Source organism: Geotrypetes seraphini, chromosome 3 (assembly GCF_902459505.1).
Source record: "Geotrypetes seraphini chromosome 3, aGeoSer1.1, whole genome shotgun sequence".
NCBI classification, from domain to species: Eukaryota; Metazoa; Chordata; class Amphibia; order Gymnophiona; family Dermophiidae; genus Geotrypetes; species Geotrypetes seraphini.
In genome coordinates this window covers 275,722,922-275,747,464 of record NC_047086.1, presented here as the reverse complement: position 1 = coordinate 275,747,464, position 24,543 = coordinate 275,722,922, and the positions used below count along the sequence as shown (strand labels likewise).

Below are 24,543 nucleotides of genomic sequence, written 5' to 3'. Positions count from 1 at the left end.
TTTTCAAAATATAAACGGACAAAAATATAGCAGATGATCCAAAGTCCCTATATCAATATGACAATGCCAGTATCTATTAGACTTAGAACTATCTATTTTATTTAATCGAACTGGGGTCCAGAAAATTCTATGTAACAAAAATAACCATGATTGTCTCATAGATGCTAGCACTGTACATTTCAATCTCCAAGTCCAAATTCGTGGCCAACGAGACACAGAAATATACTGTTTATGTCTCTAAGACTATTTTTTGGCTTTTTATTCAAAAATCCAGAAATCAATTTGTACCACTGGGCAGCCTGATGTCCTACTAGATCAGTTTGGTAGCGAAGGATTTGCAGGCTAAAGTAAGTTTTTCAATTTTTCCATTCAGAGAACCCACTCTGAATAGCCTCCTTCAACTGCAACCACCTATATTGTTGAGATTTTAAAATTCCAAATGACTGTTGCAATTGTGAAAAATCAAGCAGGTTTCCATTAGACATAACATCATCTAATGTCCAAATACCTGCCTGCATCCAATTCTTCCAAGCGATTCCAGCACCGCCTATTTAAATCTTAGAGTTTAACCATAAGGACTGCAAAGTAGACTTCATTACGGCAACATCTGTTAATTTATCAATAAATTTAATTGTTTTCCACGTGTCCAATAAAATCATATTGTCCTTAGCGTAACTAGGTATTTTAATATTTAATATACGAGACAATCTCATTGGGGACATGATTTTCCACTCAAGATATAGCCAGTCTGGCAAATGTTCCAAGAACTCAGGGAGGATCCAATACATACCTTGACACATTATATAGGCTTGATGATACCTATAAAAATTAGGAAAATTTATCCCACCCTCCGTAATTGGTTTTTATAGAGATACTAAAGCAATTCTTGTTTTTTTCCCCTAGCCAAATAAATTTTGCCAGTTTAACATTTAATTTTTGTAAAAGGACCCTTGAAAATAAATTGGTAACATACCCAGTTGGTAACAAATTACTGACAAGATCATCATTTTGGAAACTTCAAGAAGAAAGTTTTAGAAACTATGCCTGTCCAGGGCCCCCCAGGGAAGAATGGAGGCATGGACTAGGAGAAAGTTAGATAGGCAGTTGGTCTTATCCAATATGGTGATACATATTCTCATTATGTCACAATATGTGGGAGATATTAACAAAATAGCTGGATGAACTTCTTCAATGATATCCAAAATCTCAGCTTTATTAATATATCTTCTTTAAAACATTTTTTCTTTTTTTCTTTAATACATTCATATAGTGTTCCATCAAAATAATCATTCAAACGTGAGTATCAAACTACAGTGGTTAAGGGGTAGACTTTATAATCTTCATTACCGTATTATAGAAGATTGATAATACGGTAATGAAGATTATAAAGTCTACCCATTAACCACTGTAGTTTGATACTCACGTTTGAATGATTATTTTGATGGCACACTATATGAATGTATTAAAGAAAAAAGAAAAAATGTTTTAAAGAAGATATATTAATAAAGCTGAGATTTTGGATATCATTGGATACATATTCTCAGCCATGCTCTGGCAGAGTTTTTTTAAGAGAAGTTGCGCCATACTTACAGAAATATGCTGGCACTTTCTCTCCGTTGTATATGTCCAAACTGATATATTTCTGATTTGACAAATGCTGCTATAGTACTTGTTACTTGAATAAAAAGTTATTTGCTTTAGAATATACAATGTAATTTTGTGGGCTTTATTTTTATTTTGGGATTTCTTTTCCTTCACGACGGATCCCCAGTGAAGTAAAGTAAGCAGCCTTTTACTTCAAGTCAAAAACCACTCCCCTGGATTCAGAGTCTGCCAGCTGGCACATTCTTGGAAATTCTCCATTTCTGCTTCAAGAGCTGCAGAGATCGCCTGCAGGTGGTCTTCCACCCATCAGAACATGAGATGAGCCTCTAGCCACAACTGAGCAGTCTTGGTGCCACCTCGTTGGTCAACATCAGCTACCACTGTAGCATTGTTTGAAGAGATTCTGATTGCCTAATCTTCCATAGAATTTGCCATCTTCTCCAATATTAAGTGAATGGCTCGCAGCTCCAGGTGATTGATGGACCATTTTCTCAGAAAGAGACCAATGGCTCTGAACCAAATGCCCATTGCAATGCTCGCCACAGCCATAAAGGCTGGCATCCTGACATTAGAATTATTGAAAAGTCCATGTGGAGCTGCATGCCCTTCAAGAGAGAGGCCAGCTGAAGCCATCACCATAAGTTGCTCCTTGCCTCTGTCTGCCACAGAAGTGACTGCTGGAGCGAGGCCAACTGAGGTGGCCAACGGGACTGAAGGGAGTTCTATAGGGGACATATATGAGCCTTTACCCATGTTACCACCTCTATGGTTGCCGCCATTGACTCCAGAACCTGAAGATAATGTCATGCAGTAGGAGCCAGCCTCACTAGAAGGTCTGTTATTTGCTTTAGGAGTAGATATATGTGCAGCTCTGGCAGAAAAACATGATCCACTGCCGTGTTGAACCAAACTCCCAGGTATTCAAGGTGTTGGGGTTGGAACTAAATGGCTCTTCTTGAAACTATCCATAACAGGTCCTCCAAAAGATGGACCACCCACGTCACCACTTTCTCTCCTTCCTCTTTGGACAGGGCTCTGAACAGACAGTCCAAGTACAGGTACAAGTGAATCCCTGCTTTACAGAGATTAATGACAACTACTACCATCACCTTGGTAAAGATGAGTGGTACCATGGCCAGTCCAAATGGGCAGTGCAGTAAACTAAGAATGATGTTTCAGGACATGAAATCTTAAGCACTTCCTCTGGCCGGAAAAATGGGAATATGAAGGTAGGCCGTGGTCAAATCTAGGGATGCTAGGAATTTCCCCAGCGCCACTACTGCAATGACCGAACGAATGATCTCCATGTGGAAATGAGGTACTTTCAGCACTGTATTGACAGACTTGAGATGCAGGATTGATCTCCAATCGTCGGAGCCTTTCTTGGGCACTATGAAGTAAATGGAGTATCTGCCCAAGCCTATGTCTTCATCCAGTATGGGCTCTATGGCACAATATCTAAGAGCATTTTTACTGCTGATCGCATTCTGTATCACCTTTTCTGGCTGGCGGGCTGATGAATCTACGAAACTGTCCAAGAAAGGATGAGAAAACTTGATCTTCTAACCCTCTCAAATGATTTCCAGGATAAAATTAACAGAGCATACTAACAATAAAACTTCCATGTACACAAACAGCCTTACCCCTATCTGGGGAGGTGTGGTTACTATCTGGCATCACTGTGTTTTCCTGGAGGCTGCGAATGGGTGAGAGCCAAAAGTTTGGGGCATAATTGACTAAGTACAAGCAAAATCTTCGACACCCTTCAAAATTTCCTCACCCGGAGCCCCAAACTCCGGTAAGAATTTTGGGCGACAAATCTTATACATTGGCCATAAGATCATCAAGGCCCTTACCAAAAAGCATCTATCTTTTGAAACATAAAAACATAAGAATTGCCGCTGCTGGGTCAGACCAGTGGTCCATCATGCCCAGCAGTCCGCTCACGCAGCAGCCCTTTGGTCAAAAACCAGCACTCCAACCGAGACCAGCCCTACAGCATGCTAAGTATGGCCTTCAAGGCCGAATCTCCTACCCATAGCCGGGATCTGGGTGTCATTGTAAACAATATGATGAAAACCTCCGCCCAATGTGCGGCAACAGCCAAAAAAGCAAACAAGATGCTAGGAATTATTTTTAAAAAAAGGGATGGTTAACAAGACTAAGAATGTTATAATGCCTCTGTATTGCTCCATGGTGCGACCTCACCTGGAGTATTGCATTCAGTTCTGGTCTCCTTATCTCAAGAAAGATATAGCGGCACTAGAAAAGGTTCAAAGAAGAGCGACCAAGATGATAAAGAGGATGGAACTCCTCTTGTATGAGTTAAGACTAAAAAGATTAGGGCTCTTCAGCTTGGAAAAGAGATGGCTGAAGGAAGATATGATTGAAGTCTATAAAATCCTGAGTGGTGTAGAACGGGTACAAGTGGATTGATCTTTCACTCCATCAAAAATTACAAAGACTACGGTACACTCAAAGTTACAAGGAAATAGTTTTAAAATCAATAGGAGGAAAAAAACTCAGAGAATAGTTAAGCTCTGGAACACATTGTCAGAGGTTCTGGTAAGAGGATAGTGTAGCTGCTTTTAACCTTTTCTTATTGTAATAAATTTTACATTACGCTGGTTCCAATCATAATTATTTTAGCAAAGTTTTGTATTATTCACCGTTATCATTTAGGCTATTGTAAACATAATGTAAGTCATAAGTCTGTAAATTCAAACATTTTATGTTCCTGGCTCTTTATTAGTCTATGTCATTTTTTGGAATGTCCCGTCATCCGGGACATACGATAGGAAAAGGTTAAGAAGGGTTTTGGACAATTTCCTGGAGGAAATGTCCATAGTCTGCTTGCCCTAGATCGGTAGCATGGACCATTATTACTCCTTGGGTTTTGGCCAGGTACTAGTGACTTGGATTGATCACCATGAGAACAGGATAAAGGGCTTGATGGTTCGTTGGTCTGACCCAGTAAGGCTATTCTTATGTTCTTATGACTTCAAATTGCCTCTTAAGGACCACATGCACCTTATGATCCTGGGTGTCAAGTTTCAAGTTTCAAGTTTATTAGATGACTTGATAAATCGCTTAATCAAATATTCTAAGCGATGTACACTTTAAATTTAACAATTAGTAAATATAAAAAACAAAAACAAACAATACAGTACATACAATTATTAAATAATGGGTAAGAACTCATGATTATTAACATTGATAAACGGGAAAGAAGGGATGAACTACAATTCATAAAGTAAAGAAGAAACATTGATGGGAAACACAAAAGGAAATAATTAACACAGGTTTCATATAGAAAACATAATACTAAAACTAAAATTATAATGTAAAAGCATCTTTAAAAAGGAAGGTTTTAAGTTCAGTTTTAAATTTTCCAAGTTCTTTTTCCTCTCGTAAGAAAATAGGAAGAGCGTTCCATGTCTGTGGTGCAGTACAAGAAAAAATAAATTGTCTCCTTGTATTGATAATTTTTAACGAAGGGACAGATAGCAGATTTTGTTCGCTAGAACGTAATATTCTTTTTGTAGAATAAGGAACAAGAAATCGATATAAAAATGCTGGGGTTTTGTTGATCAGAGTCTTAAAGATAATTAAACATAATTTATAAGTAATTCTGTAATTGACAGGGAGCCAATGAGCCTCTTTGAGGAGTGGTGTTACATGATCATATCCCTTCACTGGGTAATGAGGTCTGCTTGGTAACTTAGGCTAACAGCGAAACTATCTTAGGTTGATCAAACATCTGCTGGAACTTAAGAGCTACTGGGCTCCAAGTAATCCATGATTAGCTCTGTAATGCCTGGATGTGAGGAAAAGAACTGAGCAGAAAAGTGGAGACTTGCAGGAATTTCAGTTTGAATACCCACAGTGCATCAGAAATAAGACCAGGAAGCACTGTTGCTTTAAATAGGCGACAAACTCTGCTTGGTCCAGGGTGACCCCCGCCTCCTACTCAGCGGCCTCATGCTGCAAGCCAGAATCTTCCAGGAGAGAAGGAACTTCATGGGATAATAAAAGCATGGATCCAGAACCCAAATCATCACAGTCTTTGACAGACTGGACATTAGAGTCCAATGGTAGGTTTGCCTCCGATCAGGAAGCCACCTGAGGGAAGTCCCCAGAATGCTCAGCCCTAGACTTGTCTGCAGAAGATGTGGGCTGACCCTGACAATTAAAATAAGCATGTCCACATCAGACTCACAAAATCCAGAGTGAACCTCTAGCATGACAGGTCACAGGACCCTTGGAGAGACTCACTCTCCCTGCTCTTGGGCTCCACAGCGAATATACTTCTGTATTTCAGCTCTAGAAGGGGTCTCATTCCTGAAAATGAGCCTCCTGTGGAACCCCAGCTATAGAGGACTCAGAGGTGGCTGAGCAGAATGCTCTCGACCCACCCTCGTGTACTCTGCATAATGGTGTACACAGATGCTCCTCGACTGGCCATCCAGAACAAATCTGGCATGATATAGGAGTAGAAAGGCCTTAATAGTCCATCATTGTTAATTTTAAGCAAAATTGAGGGGTTTTGAGGCAAATAGAGGCTTATAAAATTTTTTTTTTAAAAACTGTGAAATCCCAAGATAACTGCAGCAGCAATCTTGGTGCCAAAAACAGCCCTGTGAAGAAAAGCTAAAAGTAAAAAAAAATTGTTTAAAAAAAAAAAAAAAATGGTTTCTGGAGGTGAGGGACCCAATTCCTAGACCCTGAAACCTCCCAAACCAAAAGATTCAGACTCCCCCCCTCAATTTTTTCCATAGGTTGCAATAACTTTACTTACAGTGGCATATAGAGCCTGCCTCTTTCAGCTCAGAGCCTGAAGCTGGAGAAGACTATGCCTCAAATTCTATACAAAAAGTGTGGTCTTTTGGCTGCAGTCGGACCAATATCAGACTAAGACTCAACCCCCTAAACTCCTTGTATCACGATAGGGGGGGGAGGAATGAAGCCAGCTCCGATAAATCCCAAACAACTGGTCATGGGGCAAAACAGCCTGCACTCAAGATCTGAAAAATCAAGGATGTGAGCAAGCTATTGGGAAACAGACCCCGAGTTCCAAAAATATTAAAGGGAGCTGGCTAAATAGGTATCTTTGAAGGCTGCTAACAGCAGACTACCACTGTGCGAGTCTGCATCTTCTCTCAGGTTTTCTCCCACCAAATAGGAACCTCTGGGCATTAAAGCCTTGAACTTCAGATTTGTAAAACCCCAAAATAGTAAAATAACTACAGAGCAGATCAGAAAGTCATCTTTGCAACTTGCTTTCAGAAGGGAAAACTGAGGGAGCATGGCACAGCCCTCTGGGAAGGAGGTGGGGTCGAAAGACCTGCGACACACTTATGCATGAACTTATGAGTTCAGGAACAAAACCTTACTGTTCAGGACTATTAGGACACATTGACCTAGAACTTCATTTACTAAGATTTACTCACATTGCACATCTTCCACATCCATATTTGACATTTCTTCATTCAAAACAAGTGCAGGTTTTCCATTTCTTTCTAGTTCAACATTATAAGCTGGAGACAAAGGAAAGGAGATCTGACGATCTACAGGTGCTTCTGGAGAAGAAAATCAATAGTAACATTAGTAATATGTCTCTATAAAATATTACTGAAAATACTGATCTTACAAAGGAAAAGAAAAAAAAAATCATACAATATGAATTAAATTATACAGAAGATACTTCAAAGAAAAATGCCTTAAGCAAAAGGATATTTGCTTGATGCCCTTCCTAAATATAAAGTATGTAGATGACAGCAAGTAACGACCAAAATAACTGATCCAGTTAGTCCAGTAATACAGACAAGAATGTTAACTGTCACACTATGCAAATTACTCCCCCAACCTCACCAACCATGACTTCAAAGAAAGATTAGCTTTTTACCTCGGTAATCTTCTTTCTTGTAGATGTGTCTAGTGGTGTTGAAGACTAGGGTCTTGTATCTGAACTAGCAAGTTCCCATAGCTGCTCCTATTCCCTCAGTTTGTACTAAAGCAATCAAGTAGCACTGTAATAAGACATAACAGGAAGGGGGGAAATGGGGAAAATCCCTGACACTACGATTTTGTTCTGCTCAGTAACAAGCAAAGGAAATAATATAATATCCAAACTTGTGAAACTTGCACCAATCATGTATAGAATTCGTAGCTACTCGCATGACCTTCTGACAAGCAAAGACTGAAACTAGACTGCATGGTCATGATGAATTAGCTATGCATCATCTTGCTTTTTTTCTTCCTCTCAGTTCCTTTGAGAGACAAGAATTAATCAAATCCAGATTGATCCCAAGGCAGAAGGTAGGTAATGCCCACACATAGGGCAGGACTTCAGAACCACTAGACACATCTACAAGAAAGAAGACTACCAAGGTCAGAACCTAATCTTTCTTTCTAGTGCAATGAGTCTAGTGGTCCTAAATGCTAGGGTCATACCAAAGCAGTCCCCAGAGTTCAGGGCAGGCCCGTTGCGCATGCCTTTAAAACAGAGGCCACGAAAGTGGCGTCTTCCCCAGCTACTATGTCCACCCTTTAGAACCTGGTGAAGGTATGTAGGATAGACCATGTAGCCGCTCTATGAATCTATTCAGGTGAGACAGTCCTAGTCTCTGCCCATGAGACAGCAACTCCTCTAGTGCTGTAAGCTTCCAATGCAACTAGTGGTTGTTTATCACACTCCACTTACACAGAAAACATGGCCATCTTTAATCCATCTGGAAATTGAGGCTTTAGATGGCCCGACTGGTAAAAACAAAAAGGTAATCCGAAAGGCAAAACTCATTAGCAACTTCAAGGTACTGAAGAAGGACTCACTAGACATCCAGCAAATGAAACACTTTATCCTTTTTTAGGCACTGTAGGGTGAAAAGCAGGCAAACGCACTTCCTGATTAATGTGAAAAGCTAAGACTACCTTTGGTAAGAAAGAGCTGCTTCCATGAACCTAAGTAATGGCTCCCTGCAAGAAAGAGCTTGCAACTCAAACCCATCTCACCGACGTAATTGACCAGAACACTGTTTTGACTGTAAGATCCAAGAGGGAAGCCTCCAATGAGGGCTTAAATAGAGCAGTACTGAGACCTAGCAACACAATGTTAAGGTTCCAGGAAGGGAAAAGTGAATGTCCCAGAGGGCACAACCGCAGAGGCCCTTTAATGAAGTGGGCAACATCAGAGTGAGAGGCCAAGGAGCCTCTCTCCCATCAAGCTACCTGCACTTTCAGAAAACCTACCGAGAGCCCCTTCTAAAGTCCCTGCTGCAAAAAGTTCATGACTACCAAAATTGGTAGTCTCTACATCCTTCATCGCAAATCAGCTCTACATCCTTCACCGCAAATCAGCACTGAAAGGACTTCCAGGCTTCTTTGCTCTGAGCAACTTGGTAATGACCATATCCAAAAAACCCTTGCTTGTCGAGGCCGCCCGCACAACAGCAATATCATAAGCCCAAAGTGTTCCGGATTCTGGATAGGAACTGGTCTCTGAGAGAGAAGATCTACTTGGACTGGGAGTTTGAGGTCTTCAACCCTCTTGAAATAAAATAGGTCCGTATACCATGATCTGTGAGGCCAATCAGGCGCCACTAAGACTACAAAACCAGGATGGTAGCATGGGCCATGGGGTAAACACATACAAGAGCTCATTCTCCAGCCACAGTTGGACTAATGCATCCCAACCCCTCGTTTAGGAGATCGGATTTCTGGTTGGAAAAAAAAAAAATTAGGCATCTTGGAGTTCACCGCTGAGGCCATATCCATCTATTCAGGCCCTCACCGCCAAATTATGGTACTGAACACCTCTAGAGACAGAGACTATTCCCACGGGCCAAGAGACTACTGATTGAGAAAGTTGGTCTGCACATTTTTCTCTCCTACCACGTGCATTCAAGAGAGCCTCTGCCCACCGGAAGAAAAGTTGAATTTTTAGACACAATGGGACGTTTCTTATAACTCCTTGGTTATTGACATATGCTACCACTGTCACATTGTCTGAGAAGACTGACTGCCTTACCCTCAAGAGACTACTCCAGTGCCTGAAGCACTAATTGAATGGCTGAGTTCCAGGCCATTTACAGACCACCCCTGGACTGGGTGTCTGCTGCAATGACCCATCCCCTCAAAAACTGTAAAGGCTGGCATTGGTCAATAGTATCTCCCAGGAGGGGATGGAAAGAGGCAAGCCCCTGGAAAGGACAGCAGACCTCAGTCACCGCAACAGGTTGTTCATCACAGTAGATAGCCAGGGGAGCAGCTGTTGTAGCAAGTCCGAATGAGGGGACCAACAAGAGATAAGAGAATCTTGGAGAGGTCTCGTGTGTTCTGGCCCAAGGAAACACTTCTATGATCACTGCATCAACCCCAGGACCTGCAGATAATGCCATGCTGTGGGAGCCGGTCTCAGGAGTAGCTTCAAAATCTGCTTCTGGAGCTTCAGTCTGCATGGCTCTGCATGAAACACTTAGCTCAAGGCCATGTCGAACACTGAGTCGGTTCCAGCTGACTCTTCTTGAAGTTGACAATCCTGCCCATGCTTTGGTGGAGTTACACCACTCTCAAAATTGCCAGCTCACCATCCTCCTTGGGAAGAACTCTCATAAGCCAATCGTCCAAATATGGGTGCACCTGATTCTGAGCTTTGTGAAGTTGCACTTCTACAACCACCATCACCTTGATAAAAATGCAAGGTTCTGTAGCCAGGCCGAAGGAGAACATGGAGAACCAAAATGCTGCTCCAGCACATGAAACCTCAAGTACTTCATGTAAGCCAGGAAAATGGGAAGGTGAAGATAGGCCTCTATCAGATCAAGGGAGGCAAGAAATTCTCCTGGAACCACTGCCACTATGACTGACCGAATCATCTCCATACAGAACTGCAGTATCTTCAGAGCCACATTAACCAACATGCGGTCCAGAATCAGTCTGCAGTCGTCTGAGACTTTCTTTAGCACAATGAAGTATATGGAGTATCTGCCCGAGCCGAAGTCTTTGTCCAGAACAGGCTCTATGGCCTAAAGAGCCAGAAGCTTTTCACCGTAGCCTGAACTTTGAGGGCTTTTTCTGGTCAGCCAGCTGGAGGCTTTACAAAGCGGTCCAGCAAGAGGGCACAGAACTCTATTTTGTATCCCTGCCTGATGTCTAGAACCCAGCAGTCCATGCCAATCTGAGACTAGACTGAACAAAAGGCCGACTGCCTGCCTGCTCCCTATTTGGAGATCGATCTCTGGCCTGGCATTACTGTGCTTTTTTCGCGGCTGGTGAGAGGCAAGAACCCAAGATTTGCTATCTCCTGCCCCCACTGACGCGATCCCTGAAAGGGTCTTTGCATCATCTGGCCTATAATGGGTAAACCTCATGTCAAAATGATTGATAGCTGTCAGAGATAAGGATCGACCTATCAGTGGTCATTTCCGGGTTAAGCCCCGCCCACTCTCCGCCCATACCATGCCCACTCTCCGCCCAAACCCCACCTACTTTTACCCAAACCCTGCCCACCACACACCCACTTTTCCCATAGCCACGCCCAGGCCCCTTCCACACCACATCCCCTCCCACCCATACCACGCCCACTCTCCACCCATAGGAATGAATGGTGATAGCACTGTCCATCCCCCGCCCCCATAGGAATGAATGTTGGTGGCCCTGCCCATGCCCCACCCCCATGCCACCGGAAATGCACTTTCTGATGACATCACTGGAAATGGGAGGCGTTTGACCCCGGAAATACGCTTTCTGATTACATCACTGGAAATGGGAGTGCCCTGCACTCTCAGAAATTTACATTCTGATGACGTAGGTGGAAATAGGGTAAATGAAGCGCCGGAAATGCACTTTTCTGACCACGTAGGCGGAAATAGGGTAAATGAAGAGCCGGAAATGCGCTTTTCTGATGAGAGGGAAATGCATTTTCTGATGATGTTACCGGAAACAGACAGTCAAAACCCCCGGAAATGATGTGACCAGAAAAAGAAGTGTCTTTCTTTTAACATTTTAGTTAAGACAGGTTTTAAGAGCTCATGGATAAAGCAATGCACAGGCAGATCACAAAACAAAAGACATTTACAGCTGTTTTTGTTTTTTTTCCTGTTTTTAAAACAGATGCCAGGTTTTAAGAGCAGTGCAGAAACAGCTTAGACAAAACTGCATTTTTTTTCTGTCCTGTTTTTTTTTTAATAGACAGTACGAAACTTTAGTTAATGGTTGTGGGGATGGGCAACTCTCCAGTTGTCATACTGACAGCTGATAAGTCCCTTGCAGCCCCCCTGATAAAGCCAAGGGGGAGAGGGGGAAGTGTGTTTAAACCTGTCTGAACATATCCCGGTCCCCTGGTGTTGTCTTTAACAATCTGAAAAAAAAAAAAAAACAACTGTCACCTAACAAGGTCTGTTAAAAGGCAGAGTTTTAAAGACCTATTTTTTTTATTTAGAGCTATGTTGACAGAGCTGAATGGAACATGAAAGAATCTTTATTGAAGCAAATTTATTATGATTTATTATGCGGCAGGAAGCTATGGAGGCATTAACCCCTCTTCAAGCGGCTAAAAAGAGCAATATTACAGTCTGGAGAAAAGACGTAGTAGACTGGGTCACCGGTCAAAACGCATACAATTTACACAGACTGGCTAGAATCCATTTTAAAAGAAATAAAACAATGGTGTCAGAAGTTGACAAGCCAGTGGCAAAGTGACTTAGTCGACATGTCAGCCTTTGCTCGTTATAACAACGGTTACAAATACATCTTAACGATAATAGATATCCTCTCAAAATATTCTTGGGTCGTGAGTTTAAAAACAAAAACTGGTCACGAAGTTACCAAAGCCTTTGAAACAATATTTAATTCGTACACCTGAAAAACTTCAAACAGACAAGGTAAAGAATTTTTAAATAAATATCTGAAGAATTTATTAAAACAAAAAGGTGTTAGCCATTTTGTGACCCATAATGATGTTAAAGCAACTATAGTGGAAAGATTTAACAGGACTTTAAAATCCAAAATGTGGTGGTATTTTACAGATCATTGGTTCATCCTTCTTGCAGCCCCCCTGATAAAGCCAAGGGGAGAGGGGGAGGTGTGTTTAAACCTGTCTGAACATGTCCCGGCCCCCTGGTGTTGTCATAGTGACGTGTGTCTTAGATCTTTAACAGCTGTTAACATCAGAAATAAAAGTTCTCACAGCTATTAGCAACATAAATAAAGGTTCTCAAGCTTTCAAACAAAATGACTGCCACAAAGGCTCATAGATTGAGTTACTTTCTTAAAGATCGTGATGTAGAAAAAGAGGATTACCCGATGACAGAAAAACTGTACAAATCAGACAAAGAAAACATGGACCCCTTTAACACACAGGTAACTGAAAAAAGGCCTACCAAAGAGGTCTTGTAACTTTCTTAAAGACTGTAATGCAGAGAAAGAGGGTTACCCACCGGCTGAAAAACCAATTGACGCGACGTCAGATACCGGGGAGCATACGCACGAATTAACAGATTCTGAAATACAAGAGTTTCCAGACGCTCAAAAGCTATTATTCAGACACAGAAAATGAAGATGCAGGCTATGAACTACCAGAGGATAATAATTTGGATATTGAATTTTATGAAGCCGACACCGAAGCGACAGAAATGTTGGAAAATCCAGGATCTTCCACGGTAATAGAGAGAGAGAAAGCGAGAGAGAGAGAGACACTTTTCATTGCCGGGGGGGGGGGGGGGTCGGTGTTGAAGGGTTTATGAAGCTGGATGTGTTCGTGTGTTTTAAAAAGGAAAATTTATTTCTGTATGGTTTTATTTGTAGGGAAGCGGCAGATCTTCACAATCACAGAAACCTGTGGACAAGGTGTACCGATGATAAATCTATCCTGTTTATGTTTTTTCTGCTCGTTTCAAAGAGAACCGGCAGTGAGTAAACGTAAACTAAAATTAAGATCTGAAGATTCTTGTGATTATGGTTTGTGGACCGGAATAGGCCTTTCCAATACACCAACAGAACTTAAAATCAGTTATAAAAGTAGCTGTATACTGCATTCTAAATAAATGTCTGCAAGGCGTGAAGGATGAAGATTGTGGAGCCTGCTTAATACGAGCTGGGGGGCAAAAACACCACGATTGCTTGATATGGGAGCAAAAAGATATACAACAGAAAATCAGGAAAACTTGTGACATGCTGTGCCTGGAACGTGTGGTAAATGTAGTCACTTTTGTAGGCTATAAAATGAAAATACTGATGCTTTGTAATGAAAGCATTAATATACTCATTGATTTAATCAGAAAAGTTAAGACCTCTATAAATGGGCCACGACTACTCAATAGATTGGTCAATTTCATGAGAGATGGTGAATCTGTAGAGATTGTAAATGATTTAATCTGTGACACCGATTATAAATCATTCTTCAAAAGAAATGCTTTTAAAACATAGTTTTATTCTTGGGATTGTGGGAAATACAGTATGTAACTGTTTTTTAAAACATGTTTTTATTCTTGGGATTGTGGGAAATACAGTATGTAACTGCTTGTTTGTTTGTATAAAAGTTTAAACATTTATTGTTGTAAATAGAGATATTTTAAAATTACAAATATGTGGTGTGTTTTAGGAATGGCTAGCCACGTGAATTATCAGCCCAAACTAAAACAATAGAAGGTGTGACAGGTTATAAGGAACTAGGCTCTAGGCACATAGGGATCATTTTGATATCTAAAAATGACTAACCAAGACAAACAAGATCTAGCAGAAGCCTTAGACATACAATAAAGCCTTTGTGAATGGATAACTTCTATAGAGGGTTGTAAGTGTATAAAAAATAAGCTGTGACAAGACCAGCAAGCGTTCTATTTTTTGTGGATGTTACACCGGACCCTGGATACATCAACCACTAACATGGTGAGTAGAAAAAGCAATGTTACTTACCGTAACAGTTGTTATCCAGGGACAGCAGGCAGCTATTCTCACTAGTGGGTGACGTGATCCAAAGGAGCCCCGATGCGAACGCTCACAAGCAGTCTTGCTTGAAGAAACTCGAAGATTCGAGTCGCCCGCACCGTGCATGCGCGAGTGCCTTCCCGCCTGATGCACCGGGTGTGTCTCCTCAGTTCAGCTAGCTAGCAGAGAAGCCAACCCAGGGGAGGTGGGTGGGACGTGAGAATAGCTGCCTGCTGTCCCTGGATAACAACTGTTACGGTAAGTAACATTGCTTTATACCAGGACAAGCAGGCAGGTATTCTCACTAATGGGTGACCTCCAAGCTAACCAGAATGGGATGGTGGGAGAGTTGGCAACTTAGAAGAATAAATTTTGTAGTACTGTTTGGCCAAACTGTTCATCCCGTCTGGAGAAGGTATCCAGACAATAGTGTGAGGTGAAGGTATGAACCGAGGACCAAGTGGCAGCTTTACAAATCTCCTCAATCGGTGTTGATCTGAGGAAGGCTACAGAAGCTGCCATCGCTCTGATCTTGTGGGCTGTGATTTTTCTGTCAAGGGGCAATCCAGCCTGGCATAGCAGAATGAGATGCAAGTCACCATCCAGTTGGAGATAGTGTGCTTGGAAACGGGGCGACCCAACTTGTTCGGATCGAAGATGAAAAGTTGAGGAGCAGATTTGTGAGGTTTGGTGCGTTCTAGGTAGAAAGCCAAAGCACGCTTACAGTCCAGAGTATAAAGAGCAGATTCTCCAGAGTGAGAGTGTGGCTTCGGAAAGAACACTGGCAGGACGATGGATTGGTTGAGATGAAATTCTGAGACAACCTTCGGAAGGAATTTCGGGTGTGTGTGGAGAACCACCTTGTCATGATGGAATACTGTAAAAGGCGGGTCCACAACCAAGGCTTGTAGCTCACTGACTCTTCGGGCAGAAGTGAGACCAATGAGAAACACCACTTTGCTAGATTTAAAAAACAGAGAGCCCGAGCCTTTCTTCAATTAAGAACTCGTTTAACTCAGTTGGAAATGCAACATCAGAATAGGAGGGACACCCGATCATTGGTTCAATTACAAAGAGTAAGGGATGAATTATACCAACTTCAAGTGGAAGAAACGGAACGTATGCGAGAGAGATTCCGACTTAATATCTATGAACATAGTAATAAAGCTAGTGCACAATTTGCTAGATATATACGGATTAAACAAGCTCGGAATACTATAACCCGAATTATAAGAGAAGTAGGGGGGGAATTACACGTCACGGACTCCGCTATTCAAAAAGAATTCAAAATTTTTTATTCGGAACTATACGGGCATCCGGGGCCCATAGAGGAGGGAGCGCAGACTGGATTTTTGGACTCGCTGCAGATACCAGTGTTACCAGAATCGGATCAGGAATATTTAAGAGAGCCGATACAACTTTCTGAGATTCTAGGGGTGATTGGCGGGTTGAAGAATGGTAAATCTCCAGGGTTGGATGGGAATACTAGCCGATATTATAAACAATTCTCGGCGCACCTGGGGCCCCTTCTGGCTAGAGTAGCTAATGGAATCTCTGGGGGAGGTAGGTTTCCGCCTATGATGGGGGAAGCAGGGGTGGTGATACTGCCCAAACCGGGACGGGACCCCTTACTTTGTGGATCTTATCGACCCATATCTTTGCTAAATTTAGATGCAAAAATATTGGCCAAGGTTTTAGCTCAGCGTCTGGGGAAGGTATTACCCACCCTGATTCATCAAGATCAAGCGGGGTTTATACAGAGGAGACAGGTGAGCGATAACATCAGACGAACTCTTAATTTACTATGGGAAGTGGGTGAGAGCCGAGATAGGGCAGTCTTGATCTCGGTCGATGCTGAGAAAGCATTTGATCGGGTTCTTTGGGGGTTTTTATGGGATGTGATGGACAGGATGGGTCTGGGGGGAAAGTTTGGAGAAAGGGTTCGGGCTCTATATGTGGAACCGAGGGCACGCCTACGGATTAATCAATCATACACTGATTTCTTCTCCATCTACAGGGGAACTCGGCAGGGATGCCCCCTTTCTCCTTTATTGTTTGCGGTGTCCCTTGAACCACTCGCGTTAGCTATTAGACATCATGCATCGTTGGTTGGGGTAGTCAGTGGGGGGATAGAACATCGAATAGCGATGTTTGCAGATGACATCCTTCTATATGTGGGACAACCTGAGCTTTCTATATCTCATATTCTATAGATATTTGATACTTATGGGAAGGTTTCCGGATTTAAAATAAATTTAACAAAGACGGAGATCTTGAATTTGACGCTGACACGGCAGGAGGTGGATAATTTGCGGGATACTTTCCCCTTTAGATGGGCGGAGCAAGGGATTAGATACCTGGGAATTTATATTCCTTCGGACCTCCAGAGAATATATGACAAGAATTACTTGCCTATTTATCGAATTATCCGAGCTGACTTGCAACGTTGGCATGGGCTGTAGATATCATGGTGGGGTAGGATTGCGATCATAAAAATGAATGTACTTCCCAGGTTGTTGTTCCTCTTTCAGACTTTGCCAATACCAGTCCCTTTAGGAGACTTGAGGAGATTGGGTAGGGAAATTCGTAGTTTTATTTGGCATCGTAAATCCCCAAGACTATCCCAATCCTTGTTGTGGGCCCCTAGGGAGATGGGGGGCAGGGGGTTGCCTAATTTGGTGTGGTATTATCAAGCGGCGCAGTTGAAAATGGTGCTAGAATGGGAAATAGGGGAGTATAAAAGTGGGGTACAAATAGAAAGGAATTATAGTGACACGGAACCTTTGAAATTCAAGATGTGGTCATCTGGGGCGCAGCGTACGTGAGTCCAGAGCATGTCTAACCCTTTTGTGCAACATTTGGCACGATTATGGAGTCAAACGCGTAAGCAGATGGGAGATGGGGCTCAGGTTTCATCACTAGCAGGGATACAACATGAACCTCGGTTTCCAGCAGGCCGAGACAATAAGGTCTTTCACCGATGGTTTCTAAAGGGACTAAGAATGTTTCGTGACCTCATTGGAAAAGATGGGCCCATTCCATTCCCTATACTTCAACAACTTTATGATTTACCTGATGGGGACTGTTTTGCATACCTACAAATTCGACATTTTATTTTAGCACAAGGTTGGGGTTCTGGGTTACAGCAAGATAAGGAACCTTTGGAAAATCTTTGGTTGTTGCTGCAGAAGGTTCCTAAACCTCTGTCGGTGATCTACCATTACAAGAGGGGACACTCACCCACTACTTACTCTTTTCGAACGAAATGGGAGGGGGACCTAGATTCAATGATGTCTGATAAAGATTGGGAGACGATTTGCAGGGAGGCATATAAAGCTTCTTCCTGTGCATTGGTTCAGGAAAATGCATATAAGGTGCTAACACGGTGGTATTATACACCGGAACGTCTGCACAGAATGTATCCTGGAGTGCCTGATCTATGCTGGAGATGTGGACAGCAAGGGGAATCTTTCATGCATATCTGGTGGGATTGTAGGCTCATTCAATCCTTCTGGAAAGTTGTGACTAGCATACTGTCTGGATGTCTGGGGGAATGTGTTGCTCTATCTCCTCAGAGCTGTCTTTTAGGATTATATAACATCAGGGACCGTTCTTGGCAGACTAAACTCCTCAGATGGGGCTTAGCAGCAGCGAAATGTCTAATTGCTAACCATTGGAAAAATGTGGAAGCTCCCTCTCAAGCTGCATGGGTAACTCGATTACTCTCTATGGGAAAGATGGAGATAGCCATAGCGAAGAGATGTCATAATTATACCACTTACTTTCATACTTGGAGGAAGTTGGGAGAAATATTGGATGCTCTTTAGGGGACCTTCTAGAGACCATTGCCTTGTTGTCTGCCGGAAGAATGGGGATGGGGGGGGGGGATTTGGGGACTGTGAATGACAGGGGAACTTGTACTAAGATGGGACTTGGGTGATGTGGAAGTTTGTTTATTGGAACTGATAACATCTTGATTTCCCTATTGCGTTATCTAACAGCTGTTTGTATAGGATATTCTTTGCTGTATGTAGCAATGCATATATTGTGTTACCTCTGTGCACTGTTAAATACGAAAGTTTCTTTTCAATAAACATTTAAATATTAAAAAAAAAAAAAACCTTAATATAGTTTCAGACAGGGCTCTACTCATATTTTGAAGTAACTGAGTGCTTAGTGTGGAAGAAGGAGAAATTAGGTTCTTACCTGCTAATTTTCTTTCTGAGCTTGTAGACTGGTTATATGCCTCACTGCTACCAGCACAAACTTGTATATCAGCCTAGAATCTGCCTAGCAACTCAATCTGCCGAATAGCCAAGCAGAACCTAGGAAAGACTTCAACTGAAAACAGTATAACACACTCTGAACAGGAGCAGAAAAAACAACAAATACTTATAAACTACTGTTGGAACATGTGTAGAACTTAAACCTGGTATAGAAAACATCCCCACAGCTCAACAGCAAAGCCAGCTGAGCCATAGCCGCTGTTCTTATTTCTCCCCGGCCCTAGAAAAATTCTAGAACCTGCAGAAAAAATCTGCATGCAAGCAAAACAAAAATCTGCAATCACAGCACAAAGACTGACAGGGTGGGGGACTATACCAGTCTACAAGCTAACAGAAAGAAAATCAGCAGGTAAGAACTAATTTCTCTTTCTGCATTGCTTGGTAGACTGGTATAGTCCTTAAGAATGGGACAAACCAAAGCAGCTTTGCAAATATCCACTGGAGATACTAGAGCAGACTCAGCTCAAGAAGCTGCCTGACCCCTAGTGAAATGAGCCTTGACAAATTCTGGAACAGACTTTTTCTTCAGACGATAAGTGGAAGCAATAGTATCCTTGATCCAGTGCGCAATAGTAGCCTTAGAAGCGCCCCCTCCTCCGATGAGGACCCGCTAGGAGGCCAAATAAATCATCTAGCTGACGTAATGGCAGAAAGGAAGGAACAGACCTCAAGACAATTCACTCCCTAGAAAACTCCAAGAAGGGAGCCCTACAAGAGAAAGCCTGCAGCTCAGAAACACATCTAGCTGAAGTAATGGCACTAAGAAGACCGCTTTAAGAGTAAGGTCTTTCAAAAAACAGTCACCCAACAGTTCAAAAGGAGGGCGCACTAGAACAGTCAGAACCAGATTCAGATCCCAAGATAAAACAGAGGGTCGCACAGGAGGCCCAAGCAATTTGGCACCCGCAATAAACGAATCACATCAGGAATGGCAGTCAAACGCTGACCTTTCAACAACCCATGAAAGGCTGAGAAAGCCGCAAGCTGAACCTAGAGAGAAGACCATGCCAGTCCCTTATCCAAGCCATCCTGCAAGAACTCTATAATATTAGGCAGGGAAGCATGAAGAGAGACCACTCCACGCACATCACACCACTCCTCAAACAGACTCCAAATCCTCACATAAGCCCGAGAGGTGGAAAGTCTCTCGGACCCCAAGAGAGTTGACATCACTTTATCTGAATACCCCTCCTTACCTAGGCGACCCCTTTCAAGAGCCAAGCCATAAGACAAAAGGGACCCGGATCAAACATTGGAATGGGACTCTGAGTTAGAAGGTCGTCCAAGAGAGGCAGAGGAGCAGGATCCGCCACCAGATGCCTCACCAGATCCGCGTACCACAGTCATCGAGACCACTCCGGAGCCACCAGAACAAGGCCTGAATGACGAATTATGCGGAGAAGAACTCTGCCCACTAATGCCACAGATGAAACACATACAACAGCCACTCCATTGGCCATGGTTGAACCAGAGCTTCCAGACCCTCGTACTGACCGTCTCTGCGATGACTGAAGAAGCGGGGTGTTTTGGTGTTGACACTTGTGGCCATCAGGTCCATGAGGGGTTGACCCCAAGACTGCACTATCAATTGAAAAGCCACCCGGCTGAGACACCACTCTCCGGGATCTAGCACGTGACAACTGAGGAAGTCCGCTTCAACATTCTCCACTCCAGATATGTGGGAAGCTGATATTTCTTGAAGGTGCGACTCCACCCTGACCATAAGCAGAGTTGCCTTCTGTGTCACCAAAGTGCTCCTGGTGCCCCCTGATGATTGACATAGGCCACCGCCGTGGCATTGTCAGACAGAACCCTGACTGACTTGCCCATCAGAAAGGACTGGAAGGCTAGCAACGCCAGACGGATGGCTCTGGTCTCCAAGACATTGATCGACCAAGAAGCCTCCTTCGTGAACCAGGTACCCTGAGCAGAGTAACCTAGACACTGAGCACCCCAACCGAGAAGACTGGAATCCGTGAGCAGCACCGTCCACTGCGGCTGATCCAGACTCGATCCTTGTACAAGATGGGGGGTCTGGAGCCACCAACAAAGACTGCCCCGAGCTAAGCCTGGAAGTGAAACAGGGTGATCCAGACTCTGTCTCTGAGGCGACCACCTCTGAAGAAGAGCATATTGAAGAGGACGCATGGGGGCCCACAATCACCTCACTACATAGAGGGAAGCCGACATTGATCCCAAGACTTGGAGGAAATCCTGCGCCCGAGGACACTGGGATGCCATAAGCAGGCAAATCTGAGATTGCAATTTGCTTACCCAGGTCTCCGGCAGGAAGACCTTCCCCAAGGAGGTGTCAAACATCATGCCTAGATACTCCAGGTTCTGAGAGGGAGACAGCCGGCTCTTGGCAAGGTTGACCACTCATCCCAGCGACTGCAAAAACTCCACCACCCAAGCCGTGACCCGGGTGCTCTCCTGTATCGACTTCGCTGGAATCAACCAGTCATCCAGGTAGGGATGAACTAGAATGCTCTCTTTGTGCACGACGACTACCATCAGCTTGGTGAATGTCCATGGACCCATGGCCAGACCAAAAGGAAGTGCAGAGAACAGATAATGTTGCCCAAAGATCACAAAGCGCAGGAAGCGATGATGGGAGGTCCGAATAGGAATGTGCAAGTAGGCCTCAGTCAGATCTAGGGAGGTCAGAAACTCCCCCTGCTGAACCACTAGAATTACAGACCGCAGAGTTTCCATGCGGAAGGAATGCACGTGAAGAGCCCTGTTGACCCCCTTCAAATCCAGGATGGGCCAAAGGGTCTCTTCTTTCTTTGGCACCACAAATTAAATCAAATACAAACCTGTGCCCCACTTCTGCAGGGGAACTGGAACCCCTGCATGGAGATCCAACAATCTTTGAAGGATCTGGTGAAAGGCCTGCTGCTTCCACGCCACCTACGAGGGAGAAGCGAGAAAACAATCTGAAAAGGAACGGGCAAACTCTAGAGCATAACCGTCCCGAATCACCTCCAGAACCCACTGATCGGACGTGACATCTGCCCACTTTGGATAAAAATCCTGTGGCCGGGCGCCCACTGGAACCAAGACGGGTGCCAGTAAGGAGTCATTGTGCAGGATGTGCAGCGGGGGGCGCTACCCGCACCCCGGTGGGCTCCATAAAAAGACTGCATGCACTGGAAGAACCTGCCTCTAGAGAGCCCAGGGAAAAGAAAAGAGGGAGCCCCTCGACCAGGGCGGAAACGGCAGAAATCACTACCACGAGCAGCGCCACCTCGAGCCAGCGGCCTAGGCCTATCCTCAGGCAAACGAGAGTCTGAACCAACCTGCCAGGTCCTCACCAAATAAGATCTCTTAAAAGGAAACTTTGTCAACATAGCTTTGGACACAGAGTCCGCCGACCAAGCGCGAAGCCACAAGGGATGGCGAGCTGTCACTGCAAACGCCAAAGACTTGGCAGAAGCTCACAAGAGGTCATATATGGCATCTGAAAGATAAGAAGCACCCAATTCAATCTTTGCCATCTCGCACTTGAGCAATTCCCAATCCTCAGTTTTACAGTCAAGGACATGCTCAGCCCAGCGAAAACATGCCCGAGCCACCAGCCCACCACACATCACCACTTGGACCACCAGAGCTCTCACATCAAAACTCTGTTTAAGGAGGGACTCCAACTTACACTCCTCCAGGTCCTTCAAGGCCGCACAGCCCTCAACAGGCACGGTATGCCTTTTAGAGATGGCCAAGACCACCACGTCCACTACAGGTGATTTCAAAGTGTCCCTATCCCCTTCAGGAATGGGATATAGGCGAGCCATGGAGCGCGCAAAACATAAGGAAGCTTCCGGCACCTGCCACTGTGCAAGCATAACATACTGATGCATAGAACAAGAGCGGGAAGCAGAGCGGATCCCCTTAAGCAAGGGGTCCACCATACGCATGGGCTCCGACAAGATATCTTCAAAGTGCAAAACTGAGGAAACCTGAAGAATTAACTCATGAAGTTCTTCCCGCTGAAAAATGCGCACCACAGACGCATCTTCGCCAGCTGGGGGTGCTCGAACCCCTCGCTGGCAGATTCCAACCCCCCCAAGAGGATCCTGGAAATTTCCCCAAGGGTCCAGGTCCTCATCAATAACATCTTGCTCCTCAGATCGGACAGACAGACAGAAAGAAAGAAAGAAAGACACATCTATTCTAGCACCCGTTAATGTAACGGGCTAAAAAGCTAGTTACAATTATTAAAGCAAACATGTGTCTATATGTCACTATGTTTAAAGATGGTCCACACTTCAGTTTAAGTGTCTGTGGTTGCATTCCTTATATGTTCAGAAGGCAGTTTCTTCTTTTGTGTCATTGCTATGTGCTATTTATTTTAATTTGGTTTTGGTGTAATTTGGAACCACCTCCTTCTCTCTTATCGTACCCTCCAAACCTATCAACTTCAATTACCGGTATATTCCTGAAAATAAAATATTACCTTCCTATTGTACATTCCTGTATATACCTGTACATTCTTTTACATTCCTTGTACATTCTTGTATACCCCTTGTATATTCCTGTACATTCTTGTATATTCCTTGTACATTCTTGTATATTCCTATCAACTTCAATGACCTCTACATTCCTAAAATATTAATTCCAACGATCTCATCGTTTGTAATCTTAATTAATTGCTGTGAACCGCCTAGAACTCTCTGGGTATGGCGGTATACAAAATAAAGTTATTATTAGTAGTAGTAGTAGTAGTAAGGTGGTTTTGGTTCATTAGGGCCTTTTTTTTTTTTTTTTTTTTTTTTCAATCAAGAGCCCTTCACAACAGTGGAGAATTTGTCCTTAGTGAGCAATCAGATTTCATGCTTCATTTTCCCAAAAAAATGAAACCCGATTGATCAATATTTGCAACTTTTGTGGAGAATATTTCTTCTCCTGCTCTTAAAAATAGGCCCCTGTTTGGTTGAGACTGAAATATCTTGGTTTGTCTGATAATGTCTTGGTCCGAATACTAGTTCCAGTGACCTCTGTGTTGTATATGTTGCCTAATTAGTTAACTCTAAAATTAAAATGTCCATTTCAAAATCTCTACTGCTCGGAGCTCAGGGGTACTCGTTGAAATTTATTTGGCTTAATAATAATAATAGCTTTATTTATATCCAGTCATACCTTTCACAGTTTGAAATGGCATACCTTAAGAGGTGTTGATAACACTGAGTTAACATCGGTTGGAATTGGGAAGGGGTAAGTGGGCAGTTATGTGGTTGGGCAGCTTAGTGGGGTGGGAGCAGAAACGTGTAAGAAGAGGTAGGTGTTGAACCATTTTGGAGGTTCATACAAATTTGTCAAATAAGTGTGTTTTTAGTGATTTTCTGAATGTGTGGTATGTTAGTGAATTCAAGATTAGGTCGCTCAGGGTGTTCTTCTATATCCCTGCTTGGAAGGCGAGAATCCTGTTGAGGAATCTTTTAAATCGGCATCCTTTGGAGGAGGGGAATGTAAACAGGACTGTTCTGCGTGGGAAGCAGAGTTTGTCCTGTAGGATGAAGTGGTTCAGCAGGTAGGTGGGAACGGTGCCAAGGAGAGTCTTGTAGAAGAGGCAGCTGAATTTGAAGAATATTCTGGCCTCGATGGGTAGCCAGTGAAGTTTCTTGTAATATGGGGTGATGTGTTCGGATTTTTTCTGGCCAAAGATTAGTCAAACGTTCATGTTCTGGATTAGCCTCAGTTTCTTGATGGTTTTTTGTGCGACCCTAGG

General features: G+C 43.4%; 1 protein-coding gene across 4 annotated transcripts in view; it reads right to left on the bottom strand.

The window, feature by feature from the left end:
- The window catches only part of BIRC6 (baculoviral IAP repeat containing 6), a 1,530,571-nt gene that overhangs the window by 1,051,563 nt on the left and 454,465 nt on the right, over window positions 1-24,543 (bottom strand). For all 4 annotated transcript variants that reach the window (XM_033935681.1, XM_033935678.1, XM_033935679.1 and 1 more), the window contains one exon: window positions 7,056-7,184. In XM_033935681.1, the coding sequence (XP_033791572.1) occupies window positions 7,056-7,184 (129 nt within the window). The remainder of the gene's footprint in view (window positions 1-7,055; window positions 7,185-24,543) is intronic.